We start from the raw sequence: 18,373 nt of genomic DNA on the forward strand, positions 1-18,373 counted from the left end.
ACACAAAAATAGTTTTACATTTTTTTTTTTGGGGTGAATACTTGAATTAGCACAAAAGGACATTCTTTATTCCTATGAAACCTGCATAACTATTACCATTCTAAAATTTTGTTGATATGACACGTGATATTTCATTCTTTATGTTCATGTGATTAGGCTTTTAACATTTTGATGAAAAAAGCTTATGCAAATTATATTTTGTCAAGAACATGCTAATGACTTCTCTTAAGAGGCTGAGAAACCGCGGCTATTCGCTAAAATGATTGGATAAAACATCTTACAAGTATTGAATAAACGATATGATTGCACTCAAAACAATTCACACAGCTATAATATCGTTTCAGTTTACTAGAATATGCATAGGTTTGATTACCAGAAGCGGCCATGTCCATGACTCTAATATGCATGGCAAAATGGACCAGAAAGAGAGAGAGACCATCACCCCTGCATATTGTTCTCTTCGGCTTCATGCCATGATTCCATAACTCGTGTAGTTAAGGCAACACAACTTCCAGTTTCCACCTCAGTGGCAGCACACCTATATTTCTCAAATTCTGATATGCATGCTTTTTTTTTTTTTTTTTTTTTCTCTAATTAGAAAAATAAGGACACCTTCAGCAGAATTGCACCATCACCCACTGCACTGGCTCTGTCATATTTCTTGCAACTAAACCAACAAGTTCTACAGCATAAAGAAACAATAGAGAAACAGTTCCCTCGTCAATATATGATGCACAACATTATCTCATTAATCAAAATGCAGGATACAGTTTCATGTTAGTCAGCAAAAAGTTCACAGTACAAAATGAGGGTCAGGAAAATAATTGACTAGAAGTCAATTTAGTTCCTTACTGCCATCCTCAACCCAAGGATTAAATCTTTGCTTCTGTCCTTTAAAAGTTTGTAGAATGCTAAATGACGAGAACTCTCGAGGATTATATCATTGCTTAGAGGAAGCAAATAAGGCTGTTGTCTTGCTGATATCCTTCCAAATGAGGGCTGCTCATTACCTCCCCCCTAAGGTTTACTTGACTGAGATCGATTTGCCTAGGACTGCACATGGCAAAGTTAGAATTGATAGACTTGGTTTTCCCTCTTTTAGGAAATGTTCACGTGATTTTTTAAACTCCAGATTACTTGCAAATTTCCCTTCTACATTTGGAGGTAAGGTTTATGTTCCCCTCCTCTGTGTTTTTATGGTTTATTAATAAAATATGAGGGTGGCGTCCCTCCAAGAGTTTGCCCCAAAAAAAAAAGGAGTGATACAGAGAGAAACAGACTAAATTCAGAAATTGATGTGCCAAAACAGCAGCAGGTGGAAGCTGCCTCTGAGAATGAAGCATATCTCCATGTCAAGCAACACAGAGAGGAAAACAACTGTTTAACACCAAAATTGCACATTTTAAGCGCTTCAGAGATTAAAGAACAGATGAATATATTATACTTGAGAACTTTTTATGGAAAATAACATCAATTCTTTCCACTATCACCAATGGTATTTGTCCTGATATTACACATGTAGATCATCAATTTGCCTTTATGCACATCACCGGGAGATTATCCAAATGCAGCTCATATGTACTTGCTGAGGAACAATTAAAACGTAAATGGCAGAAACAATTTTCAAGATAACTATTCAGGATGAGCAAACTAGCTCTGCTAAACTTTCATAGGGACCTAATGGTCCTTAAAAATCACCCTAAGTTTATATTGTAACAGTCTGGGTTTAACGAAAATTATCCAAGAGAAATTTTCCATGGCAACTAAGGCCACAGGATTTGCTACGGAATGACCGACTGTTTAAATTCACTGTTTCCCATACTTCCAATCAAATCATAATAGTGTTAGGGTCATAGAAAGCTTGATGCTATACCAATTGGTTGCAAAAGTCCAAAATTGAGTGGTAAGACTAAAGGTATGTGCCTCAGATGACATAATGGCTTCAAGTTTTAGGTCAAGGTAGAGCAGCAAGACACGAATTTAGTGTCATTAGCAGACTTCTCCAAATTTCCCTTCATACAGTATAAGTTAGCAATAATACAATTGAAGAAGATGCTAAGTGTGACTGATCAATAAGATTGAAGACAATTTGGGTGTCTCTCTTCTTGAAGAAGCTGAATTCATCAGTAAGCATCCCTGATTGGTTGTCTGGAGACAAGTGATGATTAATTACATCACAACATGAGGTCAGGTGATTTAGAAGATAGGACTATTGTAACCAGTTGATTGGTGTATAACGACAACAGCGGAAATGGCAAAGTAGATGCACAGGCACATATGAAAAGCACAGCCATACCTAAGATGTATCCAATCACAGAAATGAAAAATCAGTAGAAATGTTTTCTAAATATAAATCAGTTTCTCTTTACAATAACTGACCTCAGCCACCCCAAAATCCAGAAAGAACTACTCATCCTCCTCAAAGTCCATGAGAAAGTCAGTGAGGTTCTCTGAATCATCTATAGCTTCTTCCAGAGACAAGTTATTGTTCTTTGGTTTACCCTGCCAGCAAAAATCAGCCTGAGTTAAATATTATTGCTTCAGATTAATTAACCGTGAAATTAAAATTTCCCTAGCTTCAATATCCCCGAGGGTAAAATTCAGAGTCATAAAGGTGCGTGTAATATGGTAGTTGTCAGTTCAAAACCCCACCTGATGAAACCTATTCAAACCACTACACATACAGAGAAAAGAGTAAGAAACTAGTCAACTCTATGAAAACTATATCTGCTTTTATCTTCACACTTAATATCCCCACCAATACTTAATAGGCCAAGATAAATTCATATGGTAAAAAGATAGAAAACCAGAAAAATTTAATATCTGCCAAATGCCTCATTTCTAAACTTTACCTGTACATGGCAGTCAAGTCAACAGTTACTTTTAAGAAAAAAGTCATAAGTTCCATGTCTTTAACTTTGCCCACATTACAAGGATATAAAGAGCAAATGCACCAATTAGTAGTAGATTGACTCATTATTGGAAGCTTTTCAACTGAGTAGCCCCATAGAGCATGGAAGGTCATGTAACTGGCTAGATAAAGAATCAAATTATAAGGTCCCCTGACAGTACTCGTCATATCCACAGGAGTAATAAGGAAAGATTATGCAAATATTAGAAGACAACATATGCTAGGATAAAATCACAATCACCTTTGATTTCCGAAGTTCAGGATTACTTTTCAGAATGCTCCAATTGCGCGAAATTTTTTCTTCTTCTCCATCATCACTTTCCTCTCCCTCATCCTATAGCAAAGAAGCATTAAAAGTAATATTGTTTAGAAAAACCAGAAAGAGAGAGAGAATCTCTCAGTCAAAACAGCACAAATCCATGCCGGCTCACATCATTTTCCCCAATGTCTACAGCTTGAGCCATGGCTTCATCCATATCTGTCATCTGTCACAGACAAGATTATGCACAAAATGAGCAGTTAAAGCCAAAATAAATTCAATTATAAATGTAGAACTGAGAATATGGACATGTAGCAGCTCATTTCTCAGAGTTTATCATATAATCAAGTAGATCAGTAACTATAACTACATATGTTGCTACTCCTATGAAATGTGGACAGCAAGTTGGACAGCAAGAGGTGATGTACGATTATAATCTCAGTACCTCAAGTTCTTCTGTCTTCTCTTTAGCAAGTTTCATCTCTAGCTCCTCCCGTGATATTATTTTCCCATGCTGATCAGATATATTGCATAATAACCAACAAAAAAGAATAAGCACTTGTATTCAGAGAGAAAAATCAGCTAACAAAACGAAACATGTGTATCCAAATTTGTTTAAGGCTTTGCATAAACACAGTGTTGCATTTTTTTAAAAATTATCTTGGGAGTTGCCAAGTCTACAATTTAGATGGACCTAATTCAAAATTTGTGTTAACATCTGGCAATATAGGACAAGTACCGCATTCATTACTGCTATTTGGTTAAAGCAAGACCTACCTTGGAGCAGTATCACATAGACTCATATTGGTCAGAGAAATGCAGCTTCAAGTGTATGATAGAATAAATAAATGACAAGAAGAGAAACAATTTACTCAATTCAGCACTAAAGCAACACCTTCTCCTTCTTTAATCACTTAAAAGCATCCACATCATAGTTCCACATTTCAAGAGATGACCACATTTCTTTATCTATTAAATTACTCTGAGATTTATAAGACCCATTCATTTCAATTCTTGGAATATTTCATTTCTACACTCAGGGCAGGTATAGAAACATGGCTATGAAAAATGTGCAAGCTTCTGGAAGGGAAATCCTATATCAAGCAAAACATACAGTCATCAAGCCCAACAGATTCCTAAATTGGCTACTAGGTTTAGGACAGTGGCCTATATGATACATAAAGGCCCCAAAGAACCATAACATGGTTGAAACTAATTTGCAGAAACATAAAAATGTCTTATTAGTTCCAGACAAATATAATCATCATTAGTAATTTGTCTTGGTGAAATAGACCCGTTCTATTGCCATTTATTTGCTTTTCTGCTCGCTTTCCAGATGATGAACTATTTGAACATAAAACTTATAAACATTCTTGGTTAGTAGTGCAAAAAAGTCAAAGCCTAATAGAATTATCCCTTATTTAAAAAATAGTTTATACATAAACATAGTAAGATGGAGCGTGAGTTACAAGCACCAAACCTCTTTCAGATACGCCAGCATATCTGGTGTAGGCTCATGAAAATCTGGACCCCTGAAATCAATGACAGCATCTGGATCCTGAATGTAGTTAATAGTTGGGTATACTGGATCTCCACCCCATACTGCAACAAGCAAAGACCAGAGTTCTTCAGGAACCGGATAAACATAACAAGAGCAGCAAGTAAATCAAGTTTTCTCTACAATAGAGAATAGCTCATTGATTCCTAGCACTGTAAAGCAAAATGCTGAGACTCTACAATTGGATAATAAAGAGAGACTACGTTTTTCTGTACTAGGTGCCAGATTGGACACCAATTTGGTGTTTCCAAGTATCACCGTTCAAAGACATACCAAGCTCATTAAACTGAATATGAAGGAGAAAAAACAGTTAAGCTAAATCAGACTAAGTAACAATAAACAGGATCCCTACATGTGCATTACTGCCTAACCCATACTCATCAATTGATATTGACTACCTAACCCATACTCATTGATATTGAGTGCCTAACCCATATTCATGACCAAATTAAAATAACTTCAGGACCTCATCTATACCATTATCTTTTCTAGACTAAAAGTTAAGATTTGTTTCAGCAAAGCTATCAGGTGACAGCATCCGTATTTTTGTGCATATATTTGCTTGTGATGTCTGTAATGTTAAAGTTAAACTGCTACATCCAGTAAGACCATCCTAATTCCCTCCACTGAAAATTAAATGACATCATCATTTTGAATGATGATTAATCATAACTATCACTTTATGCAATTTTCTTTTACGACAGAATGAATTGATGCAAAATCCAAGGATATGCAAACGTTTTGTCACCAGAAGCCCCATTAAAGTTCTGTGAGTCTGTTCAGGTTGCCACCTGAAGCCTCATTAAGGTTCTTAACTTGAATAAAATGGAATCATATAAGTGAAACATTTCATAACTACAAAGAAAATCTATGAAGATGTGAAACTGAAAGCAAAGATCAATGATGAGAAATAGAAATTTCTGCTGACCACACAAAACAAATATAGACAGAAACAACTATACACACGAGAGATTATGGGAAAAAATGTAGATACTTTCTTTTATTTGATCCTCTCGCATTCTCATTGCTAAAGGATCACGTCGAATACGAACATCAGTACCCATCATGATGCGGTACTCTCGATCAGTTTGATGCGTAAACATTTCAATGAGTTGTGTGTTTTCATCTTCACCAGTCTCTTCAAAATGCTTTTGAACAGCTTCCCTCGAAGTGTCTCTCTTCCAAGCTTTCACCCATTCTGAGTAGTAAGCTAATGGACCAATCCTTTCCAATCTTTCTTGTTCGGCCTTCAGCCTAATGATTCAACACATCAAATCCCACATCAAAAATGAAAACTAATTAACTGCTTCCCTGAATTAGATCACCATAACATAAACTTACCTGAATTAGATCACCATAATATAAACAAGAAACTCCCACCACTAGCATTAATCTGCAATATTCTTTATAATTTTCTTTTTTGTATGCAAATACGGTGATATGATAGGCTTAAATGCCAGAGCCATGATCAGGCTAGGGGTACAACTACTCCGCTCTAAGGGAATTCAAACAAAAAAGGGGCTAAAACCCATGCTTTTAATCAAATTGTTCCCACATGGCACCACCAAAGTTTGAGCAGTTCCTCTTCCCCTAATAGCGGCCCCAAAAGTTTTCACTTGTAGACTTCAAAACAAACAAAAAGAGTATTTGCAACATTTTTAATCTCTTAATCACCTCTATATTAACCTGATGGAAAAATTTTACATTTTAAGGGTTAATGGAATTAATTTAAAATCATACTCAAAATTATATTAAACATCAAACTGCAAGACCATAAACCAGTAAGAACCATTTTGACATTCCTCCCCAGTCAAAGGTATTGGCCCTGCCATTGCACGGACTATCATGTCTGTCACACTAGTGTTGCAGTATATGTTGCAAATGCTTGAGCAGGAACTTTAAAACTCAACATTGGAACTTAAATTCTAGAAAGAGAAAATTCATTTGATATCCAACCACAATATTTAACATTTGCAACCAAAAAGCGCTAAACGAGTATATCCAAATTATACTTCAAGCACATTCCTCAACTGCAAAAGAAGCTTGAAAAACAAGAATTCTGAAAAAGAAGAATTCAAGCAATACAACTGGATGGTGCGAAGCTCCCCAAAGACCACTGATCATACAAAATTACAGAAATTCTTAAATGATCAAACAAAGTACGAAACAGGAAGAAAATTCCAAGGAATACACCATTTACTCCAATTATTTGCTAGCCCACTAAGCTGGCTCAATTCAGGAATTTGCATGTAAAAAGATGACCAAAGCCTTTACCATAATAGCGGAATGTCGATATTCAACAATTTATATAATTGTACAAAATACTACAGCAGATGCTAGTCTCTATTTTTTGGACCATATCCTGAATATTATGCTAAGCAGCCTCAACTATGCCTGCAAGATGGTCAAGAATCTTAGTTTGTGGTCATCATTAATGAACTCATCAGAAACTTTAAGTCCTACTTGTGCTTGATTTAAATTTGAAATGATGAACACATTCACCTTGAAATCCGTTGTAGCCAGTGGACACAGTTCTGAGCTAATTACAAGATGCTATAATTTTCCACCCTTGGGCGGTCTGACCAGATTTTACATATTGCTATAACTGAGAAATTATATTTTGACAAAAGATTATAATTGCTTGTCCATGTGTCAGCTTTGTAGCGATTTTAGTTGAATAGTGACAATGCTAAAACTATACTCTGATGCATCAAGTGATACACCAGATGAACCAGCAAACAATTCTGCACATTGTTGACAACAAGTCATCATTGAAGATCATGGGAAGGATAAGAACTTTAGTTTACAGAAGGTAATGTTGCAAATTCCAGAAGATCAATCCATGTGTGTAAGAATTCCTTATTACCTTTCCTCTTTGTATATATGTCGCCTTGCTCTGTAAAGTGAAGTCTCAGTCATTGTTGGATGGTCACCATAGAGCTTTATTTGCCCAGTCTCTGCCATTGCTTTAAGAAACACCTGCTCCCAAAAGCAAATATCAATCCACAAAGACAATGACAACACTATTGAGATGAAACCGAAGATCCCAGTGATGCAAAACTTCAAACTTTGAGAAGAATATTTTACAGTCATTTTAAATTCTATATCATCTATAGGGGAAAAGAAACATAGAATCTCCAGATTTACTCAGCAATGGTCAAAGAAGCCAATTGTGAATGTCAAGTCAGTCTATCAAAAGTAAGTGTTGATATTCCAATTAAATTAACATTTTTTTTGCAATAACAATCAATTGTCAATTTGAGTGACAAACCGTTTCAACATCAGGCCTCCTCCTTTGCCACCTTGACCATTGTTCTTTTTCTGGCTTTCTCCAGTTCCACCATAGTTCTTCACTTGTAAGTGGCTCTTCTACTGGCTTCTTTGCTTTTGGATCAATGAAAGGGTGAGGTCGTCCAATTTTCTTATCCATCTCGTAGTGACTTAAGTTCTCTTCCTCTGGTTCTGACTGATAAACAACATACTCAGATAACAATTCTTTGGGCTCTTCTAGTACATCATCAGGAATGTCAGGAACTCCACTTGTTTCCGAAGTCTCAGAGGAAGCAACTGATGCTTTATACTTTTTCCTTCTGCTTCCAGGATTTTGTCCATAAGAAGGACTTGTAGTTGAGGCACCCATTGGCTCAGGAGCCCGGGCAGCTCTTACTCGACTTGCAGTCCCTTCTGGCCAGAACTCTTGCCCTGGAATACTTGCACGAGCTCCAGAAGCTGGTTCAAGCTGCCCAGACGTAGAGTCCAAGTAACTATGATATGGAGGAGGTTCAACAGATACTTGCTCGAATGAACTCCCTTCTTTGTTAGAATTCTCACATTTTATACAGGGAAGAAGACGCACATTCCCAGATGAATGGTGCAATCCAACCTTTAACTGCCAAATTGAAGTAACAAATGCCCTTGCAAATGAAGTCTGATGCCAAATAGATGATTAATTGTTAGCATTCTGAAGCAGATTACTAGGCTATCACTTCCAAGAAAAACTGAACTCAACATTCTTGTGAAATGAGCATTAAAAGGCTAGCACAAGGTATGTCTTATAACATGAAATTTAGACATTGAAAAAAAAAAAAAAGAAATCACGTGATTTCACATTTTCATACATTCAAAGAAGCCTACGTCCAATCCAAGCCTGCATTCTTTTCCCCCTCTACTTGCAGGCAATGGATGTACCCATATGCCCACAGCCATATGACTAAGGATGAAGACTTGTATACCCGTCAGAACAAGGGATATAGCTGGAGAGGTTGGGAGCTCTGAGACAAACCATTTCCAGTGTTCCCAAGTTAACATCACTACTGAAATAAACAACTTTTGAAAAATTCAGCAAAATAAACAGAGCTTTTGAGATTGATGATTTTATAAAAAGTATCAGGATAAGAAAGGAGGTTTATCTGTAAAGAGGAAAAGTGCTTCCTTTTTAACCAAGTTTAAAGTGTTCTTACTAAACTAAGCCTTGATAGTCAAACTACCCACATAAAATATAATTTGCTCATTACTACATCAATAGTCTGGGTGATACAACAGTTGATGATAAAATTATGCCTGCACAACAATATAATATATGGATGAAAACTTGTACACCCGTCAGAAAGAGGGCTATAGCTGAAGAAGTTGCAACGTCCAACTATCACTGAGACAAAAGTTTCCAGTATGCCCAAAGTCTGCATCACTACTGATTACTGAAAATAAACAAGTTCCGAAAAATTTCGCATAACAATTGCAGTTTTTTTGAAATTGACCATTTCCTTACAATATCGTTATAAAAAAAGGAAGTTTATCCTAAAAAGGAAAGATAAATTATTAACCAAGATTTAAAGTCTCTTATCAAAACTAAAACTTGATAGTCAAACTACCCATATAGTATTATACAGAATTTCCAGATTAGTACATCAATAATCAGGGTAAGACAATAATTACAGGTGAATGAATTAATTAAAACTCCATTTTACGTAAAATTAAAAGGGAATTATTATAACAGATAAAGGTGTAGTAAGAAAACCTTAGAACCCTGCAAATGGAGCCTCTTGGCAACTGACCCGTCAACAGAAACAATCCTTCTTGATATTCCATTATCTGCAAAACCCACAAACTTTTTAGAACAGAATATTAATAATAAATAAAAAACTGCAGCATCCCATCTCTATTGGAAGTGTTTCAAAACTGAATTTGCAAAAGAATGCATCAAGTGACTGCAGAGAAGTGCAAAGAAAGAGGGACCTTGACACAACACCCAAGCAGGTGATATTGAAGATACCATTTCTGCTATTGGAGATGACAAACCCACTAAAATTTTTGGATTAAATATTTCATTGGCCTGAATAATTACATCCAATGTTACGTAAACTTGTTTTGTTTTAAAAACCTTGTTGTGGGTTTCTTGGCTGGGTTTTAGGCATGGGTTTTATTTTGAAGAAGATAAAGTGCATCGGGGTCGGGTGTATCGTGCTGAACGACGTCGTTCATTTACCTACAGATTGGAGAAGCCACAGTTCAGCTTTGAACCCGGACCAACAATTTGTTGAATCTGAGCTGGAACGGGTCGGATGTATCTCGCTGAACCACATTGTTCTTTGACTCGGAGAGATCGGTGTGCTAAAAAAAGTTCATGTTTATACCGAGATCGGATAGTTTGTTGAATCAAAACTAGATCTTGAAATCGAAATCGAAATCAAAATTATAACTGTGACTAAAGGTTGAGGTTGAGGTTCACCAAAATTTTAAATCGGAATCGAAATTGACAATTTAGAACCGAATCAAATCATTTAAAAAAACTTGCTATCTAAATTTATTTAGCCAATTTAGAATTCAATATTAATAGTTAGGATCTGTGACGCCCCGAACACTAGAAGAATGAGAAATCGAAAATTTTTATATATTTTTTCGACATTATTTTGTTTTCTTGTCTCTAAGTTTGTTTTCTTCAATATATTAATTTTTTTATACATTTCTATAAGGAAATATAGTTTCCAAATCATTTTCTTGATCCAAGTTAGTCCACGTTAATTTTGAAGTGCGTTTTGAACGTGGGACCCGCAAGTGCGGTAAATGCATTATATTTTTGACAACTTGTTAGAATTTTGTATTAAGTGATATTATTTTACAAGGTGTTAAGATATTTGTATTGGAGAGACAAAAAGATAAGTTTTAAACCTAAAGGTGACAAGTGTCACCATCTAATTTACTCTTGACTTTGACAATTTGACTTTACCTTTACCTTTACCAAATAAATATCAAAAAATTGACCAAAATAAGCTCTTATTTCAAGCTCTCTTGGCCGACTTTCTTGCTCAAAGAAAGGAAGAAAACTCTCCACAATTTTGGTCTCCAATCTTGCTCAATCTCTCAAATCAACCGTTTAATCTTGCATTTGTTCCATAAAACTTCTTCTATTAGTGTTTGTGAGTTGTTTGGTGGATTTCTTTCTCCAAAAAGTGAGAGCTCCTCTCTCTGGGTAAGAGCGCGAGTCTCTCTTTTTTGAGAGTTCAAAACTTTTCAAAACTTTCCGCAAACTTTTACACTCAATCCCAAGAATCGGACAAAAGAACATAAAACTTTGTGTTTTGATGATGTTAAGAAGATCGGTTGATAAGCTGTAAATTTGATGAGCCGAACATCTTGTTTAAGCTTATTGTTCCCCTTTAGGGGGGCAGTTTTTCATCTTTAAGGTTCCAGCTCTATGACGGAAAGTGACTGCAAGCAGAAGATAGCTCGGTAAATCAGGTCCAAGGAAACAGACTCCATGGAAGAAGTAGGGTGCTGACAGGTATCCTCACAGCCATACTTTCCATGTTTCACTCTTGCTGTAGTTTTTTTCTTAAAGGTCTCGGGGTTTTCCCCGATCAGTCTTTTCTTTAAGGTTGTTTGGGTTTTTAAGGCTTATGTTTTGGCTTTTCTTCCTTTTGAGTAGTCTGGTCTTTTTGTAGTGAGTCTTTCTTTTCTTCTAGTACGTCCTTGTCTGCCGAGGTAGGAGTCATCTCTGTTCTTGGTTTTTTGGTTTTGGCTGTCCTGCCTTGCTCTTCTCAGTAGTGATAGTAGAGGTTGTCTGGAATCCGCTTATACCCTATGGCGGAAGAACTAACAGATGCGATAAGGAGGTTTGCTCTCTCTGACAAAGAGCTGGAGGGAACTGACCTGGGAGGAGAAGAGATAGATAGAGGTATTCAAGAATGTCAGTTAAGCTTAGTGGGGAGGATAAAAGGTGAGAAAGTGGTTAATTTTGTTGGAGTTAAGAACTTTGTGAACTCAACTTGGGGGTATCCAAGGAACCTTAGGATTATAGAGCTGGGCCTAAATTTGTTTCAGTTTTATGTTCCAAGCAGGGAGGATAGAGACTGGATAGTAGGGGGAGGACCCTGGGTCATGGACAACCAAATTCTGGTAATGAAACACTGGTGCGAGGGTATAGATGATGACATTTCTGCTTTTGATCTTGCACCCCTCTGGGTTCAAGTCTGGAACCTACCTGTGCACTGGATAACAAAAGAAGCAGGATGGAAAATTGGAGGGGTATTTCATGAAGTTAAGGATGTTGTGGTGCCTCAAGTAGGAGGAAAGGAAGGTAGACACCTAAAGTTATTAGTGGTCCTGAATACTTCCCTTCCTCTCTTAAGGGGAACGACAGTCAAAGTAAATGGAATCCTGAAATGGTTGAACTTCAGATTTGAGAGGTGCCCAGATTTCTGTTACAAGTGTGGAGTGATTGGACATGGTGAAAAGAAATACAGGGAAGTAATACAGGTAAGCAAAGGGAAGCAGGAACACCAGTATGGTCCATGGATGAGAGCCAACACTGGGAAAGTATCACCTCTAAAAGAACATCAGAATAAGTATAACTCTGAGATGAATTATTGGGGCTTTAAAGATGGAGAGATGGTACGGTTAAATCCTAAGGCTAAGGAAAATATGGAACATGGTTATAAGGAACCTATGTCTGGAAGGAAGGAAGAAACTAGGAAGAGTAATGATGGTAACATGACAGGCAAGGAGAAGTCCAAAAAGGATGAATGTAGGGAGGTGCAGCAACAAAGAGGAGAGGATAGCAGTAAAGAACTGGAAGGACAAAGTTTAACCCAATATAGCTGGAACAGTAAGAAGGAAAGCTCTACCAAAGAAGCTACAAATACTCTCTCTGAGGGAAACAGTAAATGTATATTAGAGGAAGCAAGGTTGAATATCCCAGTGGAGGAAGAGATGAATGTTAAGAACAAAGGTTTAATGGAAAGAAACGGTCTTGAACAAATAGCACAGGAGCTTATGCATGTCACAGTAATGGAGGATGATTCTGGTAGTCCGGAAACAGCTTTAATGCTAATTGATCCAGGAAGCTCTGAGCTGGGCACGAAGGCTGCCCAGAAACATAACAGGAAAATGAAGAAGCAGTTGAGATCTCCCAAAATCTCTCGTCAGCCTTTGAGGGATCTGAGTGGGAATAGGATATTGGCTAATCAACAAGGAAAAAGGAAACTGAATTTGGTAGATGAGGAAATGGTGGAAGTGCAGGTAACTGAGATTGCTCCCAAGAGAAACAAATTGGGAGAGGGGGAAGCGAATCCTAGAGAGAAAATAGAGGGGGAAGGGGCCAACCTTAACTGGTCCCTCAAATTTCAATGAAGGTTCTGGTGTGGAACTGCCAAGGAGCAGGGAGCCCCTTGACAGTTCCCCAGTTGAGGGAGGCTAATAACCTCCTCTCCCCAAATATTGTTTTTCTAAGTGAAACCAAAAATAGGTATAGTTACATGAGAAGGGTCCAAAAAATACTGAGGTTTGAGGAAAGTGTGATTGTGGAAGCTATGGATAGGAAAGAAGGTATGGCTTTGTTTTGGAATAATGATATTGAGGTCAGGGAAGTAGTAACAACTGCTCTTACTATAGAGGCTTTGGTTTATGATCAGGATCTGCAAATGGAATGGTGGTTTATTGGTGTGTACATGAGCTGTGATGCTACTATTAGGAAGCAACAGTGGAAAGTTTTGACTGCGAGACAACAGTTATGGGGAGATAAATGGCTTCTGGCAGGGGACTTCAATGACATACTAACTAATGAAGAGAAGTGGGGAGGCAATGCAAGAGCAGAGAGGAGTTTCAAGGATTTTAACAGCTTTATTGAATATAACAATCTAGTGGATATAGGCTTTACTGGTAATCCTTGGACATGGAGCAACAACTGGGATGGTGAAGGGGAGATAAGGCAAAGACTGGACAGAGGATTAAGTTCCATTAACTGGAACCAAGTTTTTGACAAGGCTAAATGTGAACATGTGGAAACTGTTGGTTCAGACCACAGCATGCTGCTCATAGATAGTTGGCCCAGAATGGATAAAAAAAGATCACGTTTCTTTTTTGATAAGAGATGGCTTAAGAGGGAAGGGATCAGTCAAGTGGTTGAGCAAGCTTGGAAACAGACAGTGGAAGGTAATAGGATGTATAGGATTACAAGGCAGATAGCTAACTGCAGAGTGGCTTTACTCAAATGGAAAAACAATTTCAAAGGAAACTCTTTGCAAAGAATCAATCAAGTGAAGCAACAGATTAAGGAGATTAAGGAATCTAAGGAATCAGGAGCTAAGGATAAAATCTCAGAGTTGAAGAATCAGTTGAAAGAGGCCTATACAGAAGAAGAGCAGTTTTGGGCTCAAAAAGCAAGGATTGACTGGCTAAGAGAAGGGGATAAGAACACAAAATTTTTTCATGCGTGTGTGAAGGGGAGAAGAAGGCGAAATAGGATGCTCAATATACAAAGGGAGGATGGTTCTTGGACAAAGAGTGAGGAGGAGCTGGGAAAAGAAGTAGCTGAATACCATAGAGTCCTTTTTGCAAGTTTTGGTTGTGAGGGTCTGAGTGAGATTCTAGATGGTATACCTACCACTATCACTACTGAGATGAATGCAAGGCTTACTCAGGATGTTGAGGAGAAGGAAATTAAAACTGCTCTTTTCTTCATGAATCCAAATAAGGCACCAGGCCAAGATGGCATGAATCATTTGTTCTTCCAAAAATTCTGGCACGTTGTGAAATCAGATTTAGTTGCTGCCATTAGGAATTTCTTTCTTTCTAGCAACATGCCTAAGTCTTGGAATCACACAGTCATCTCCCTCATCCCTAAAATCCAGAATCCTACCAACTTGAAGAGCTATAGGCCTATTAGTCTCTGTAATGTTGTGTACAAAGTCATTTCAAAAATTCTGGCCAATAGACTCAAGAATGTCTTAAATCACTGCATTAGTAAAACACATGCAGCTTTCATCCCAGGCAGACAAATTCTTGACAATGTCATTCTTTCTCATGAATTTTTGCATTACATGAACAACAAGAGACAAGGACAGAATGGACTTATGGCTGTGAAGTTAGATATGTCTAAGGCCTACGATAGAGTGGAGTGGAAATTCCTTGATGCCATGATGGAAAAAATGGGCTACTGCACAGTCTGGAGGAAGTGGATTTGGAGCTGTCTCTCCTCAGTCACCTACTCTTTCAATATTAATGGTGTACCAAAAGAATTTGTAATTCCAGAAAGAGGAATAAGACAAGGTGACCCTCTGTCACCTTATCTTTTTCTCTTATGTTCAGAAGGTTTCTCCAATTTACTGAAGCAGGCTGAAGGAGATAAAAGGATCACAGGGATAAAGATTTGTAGAAATGGGCCAAGACTGACTCATTTATTCTTTGCTGACGATTCCTTGATTTTCTGTAATGCTGAAAAAGAGGAAGCAAGGGAACTTGTACAAATTCTGAGGAAGTATGAGAAGGGGTCTGGTCAATCCATAAATCTGGAAAAGTCCTCAGTTTTCTTCAGCCGCAATGTCAGTCATCAGAGGAAAGGGGAAGTGAGACAAAGCCTTGGTCCAATCCAGGTGGCTACACAAGGAAAGTATCTGGGGCTCCCTATGGTGATAACAAGATCAAAGCAGCAAGTGTTTGGTTTTATTAAGGATAGTATCAGCAAGAGGATGACAAGCTGGAAAAACAAGCTGCTCAGCCAAGGAGGGAAGGAAGTGTTATTGAAGGCAGTTTCCATGGCAATGCCAGTGTATACCATGTCCTGCTTTAAACTTCCAAAAACTCTGTGCAAAGAAGTGACCTCCATTTTTGCGAAATATTGGTGGGGAGAAGCTGATGGGAGAGATAAGATGCACTGGTGCTCGTGGGGAAGAATGGCTATGGAGAAAAAGGAGGGAGGATTAGACTTCAAGGACTTACAGAAGTTTAATAAAGCATTGCTGGCTAAACAGGTTTGGAGGCTGATTACCAAACCAAACCTCTTAGTCAGCAAGGTATTGAGGGCAAAGTATTTCCATAGGGACTCTATCTTCAAGTGCAAAGTTCCTAACTGTGCTTCATGGATCTGGCAAAGTCTAATGAATGTAAGAGATTTGGTGCAAAAGGGAACTAGAAAGAGGATAGGCAATGGCAAGACAACAAACATTTGGGAGGACATTTGGATCCCTGGTAATGAGGATGGAAAAGTCACTTCCGCAATGCCTCAGAACTGCACTATCAGAAGAGTGGATGAGTTGATCAGTGGATTCAGGTGGAATAAACCATTAGTGATTAGAACTTTCAACCAGAAAGATGCGGTGGAAATCTTGGATATCCCTATCAGTATCTCTGGTAGGGAAGACAGTAACTATTGGGTTTATAGTGGTCATGGTAGCTATACGGTCAGCCTAGGGGAAATCAACCTAGGGGAAGAGGAGATAACGAAGCAGAAACAAGCTCAGCAAATTCTAAAGGGAGACAATGGAAGGAAACTGAAGATAAAAAGTAAGTTAAAACATTTCATTTGGAGGTGTCTAAATGGTATTTACCAGTTAACGACCTGGTCTTTAAAAGAACACACCAAGGTGACCCAATCTGTGATGGTTGTGGAGAAAAGGAAGAGTCAACTGAGCATATGTTCTTCCATTGTACCAGAGCTCAAGAGGTTTGGAAGATGGCACCAGTACAGTGGGAGGGCTTGTCTGATTAGACTGGAAATTTCTCAACTTGGTGGACAGCTATGCTGGATGCTTTATGTAGGATAGAGGGTAGGGAACATATAGAGCTAACTGTGAACATCCTGTGGCAAATATGGAAGAGGAGAAATGAATGGAAGTTTAATGCAAAACGTAAACATCCATGGAAAACAGTCAAAAAGGCTCAACAAGAATGACATGAGCAAGCAACAGTTTGGAGCTTAGAGAATACGACCCCTGAGGGTGCTGAAAGAGATAAAGAGGAGGAAGAACCAGAGGAGGGAGGAAGTGATGAAATGCAAATTAGAATCTCAACTCAAGTGCATGAATCAACTAATAGAATTGGCACAGGGATTATAGCAACTAACTTCAACCAGCAGCTGGTGGCAGCCTGGGCACTTACTGACAGGAAAGCAAGGAATCAGCTGCAGAATGTTGCTGAAGCTGTGAAGATGGCCATTATAAAGGCCAGACAACAGCAATGGCAGAAAATTACAGTCTACATACCCAGCTCTCAGCTGTTGAAAGGGCTAACGGAAGGAATAGCCAAGGATATCAAACTGGCTACTTTGACTGATGATATTAACAATTTAAGAGCTTTATTTCTGAAATGCTCCTTTTGTTTAGATAGGAGATTAGACTCCAGATGTGAACTGATTAGTGGTTATGCCTTAGGCATATTTCAGGATGAGGAATGGATCAATTCTCAATGTGTCTAACACTTGTGTATAGTTGTTACTTGAGCCTTTGCTCATATAAGTGTGTATCCTTTTGTCTATCAATACAAAATTTACCGTTGCTGAAAAAAAAAAAGAGTTGTTTGGTGGAGTTATTTGGAAGGTTAAGGTGCCTAGTTGTTCTCTCTCTTCTATTGCTAAGGTGAGTTGTGAGGAACCACTCTCCTTCCTTAATTGATGCTTAAATCATGATTAGTGGTGGTATAAGCTGCAACTTTATGGATTATATTGTGATTTTTGGTTGAGTTGGTGAAGTTTTATAATTATTGGGGATTTTTCTGTTTTAATATGAACATGATTGTGTGGCTATATATGATGATTGAAAATGATGTTTAAGGACTCTATGAGGTGGAAAAAGTGGTTAATTGCAAACAATTTCTGTTTTGGAAGAAATTTTGGAAAGTTAGGGTTTGATGTTCTTCATTCTGCCCGAATTTGTAGCTCATAGATAGAGGCCGAATTGGCCTTGGATTAAAATATGAAAGTTGTAGGCAATGACATTTTAAAGGTACCTACAAAATTTCAGGTCAATCGGAGTAGTGTGGAATGAGAAAAGTCGAAATTACTATTGCTGTTTTGGTTTTACCCGAATGTAAGAATTGCGCCTGTAATTGGTTGTTTTGGCTGGAATTTCTTCCGAATTGGTTGTTGAGGCCTTCTAATGAAATTTAGCCCTATTTCTTAGCTTTCAGCTGGTTTTGGAATTTCTGAATTTGGACTTGGATAGCCTGATGTATGATGTTTCCGCTAGAATACGTTCTGTGAATCTGTTTTTCCGGTTCTGGTGTAGTTTCTTACATTTTTGACCTGGTTACACTCGAAACTGGGTTGAGTGACCTTCTGCAATATTGTAGCCCTGTCTCTTAGCTTCGAAACGGTGGGTCTTGCACCTTCATCCGACAATCGTAACACCTTTGGTACCATTACCGTAAAATGACG

The 18,373-nt window shown here is 37.9% G+C and overlaps 1 protein-coding gene across 6 annotated transcripts; it reads right to left on the reverse strand.

Annotated features, from left to right (window-relative positions):
* Window positions 1-231: 231 nt before the first annotated feature.
* LOC113708931 (protein PLASTID TRANSCRIPTIONALLY ACTIVE 12, chloroplastic-like) lies at window positions 232-10,506 on the reverse strand. Of its 6 annotated transcripts, none has more exons than XM_027231662.2 (11): window positions 10,214-10,500; window positions 9,746-9,819; window positions 8,000-8,656; window positions 7,595-7,707; window positions 5,723-5,982; window positions 4,651-4,772; window positions 3,616-3,684; window positions 3,343-3,396; window positions 3,153-3,245; window positions 2,380-2,502; window positions 232-682 (listed from the first exon to the last, which is right to left on the reverse strand). In XM_027231662.2, the coding sequence occupies exons 1-10, from the start codon at window positions 10,308-10,310 to the stop codon at window positions 2,407-2,409; spliced, it is 1,635 nt and encodes a 544-aa protein (XP_027087463.1). In that variant the 5' UTR covers window positions 10,311-10,500; the 3' UTR covers window positions 232-682; window positions 2,380-2,406. The 6 variants fall into 6 exon arrangements, 5 of the variants coding, with proteins under 5 accessions (XP_027087463.1, XP_071920924.1, XP_071920922.1 ...); XM_072064823.1 differs by lacking the exon at window positions 232-682 and adding an exon at window positions 1,881-2,296 and having other exon boundaries at window positions 5,789-5,982; window positions 10,214-10,501; XM_072064821.1 differs by lacking the exon at window positions 232-682 and adding an exon at window positions 1,881-2,148.
* Between the last annotated feature and the right edge of the window lie 7,867 nt (window positions 10,507-18,373).

This window comes from Coffea arabica, chromosome 9c (assembly GCF_036785885.1).
Source record: "Coffea arabica cultivar ET-39 chromosome 9c, Coffea Arabica ET-39 HiFi, whole genome shotgun sequence".
Lineage (NCBI taxonomy): Eukaryota > Viridiplantae > Streptophyta > Magnoliopsida > Gentianales > Rubiaceae > Coffea > Coffea arabica.

Bases quoted from the DNA above. Each gene is read 5' to 3' on its own strand.
- LOC113708931 (XM_027231662.2), bottom strand. From the start codon at position 10,310: ATGTGGTTCAGCGAGATACATCCGACCCGTTCCAGCTCAGATTCAACA. The intron at 8,657-9,745 runs GTTTTCTTACTA...ATTTGGCATCAG, and splicing joins TCCATTTGCAGGGTTCTAAG to ACTTCATTTGCAAGGGCATT. The intron at 4,773-5,722 runs GTATCTACATTT...TGCTTGTTGCAG, and splicing joins AGAGGATCAAATAAAAGAAA to TATGGGGTGGAGATCCAGTA.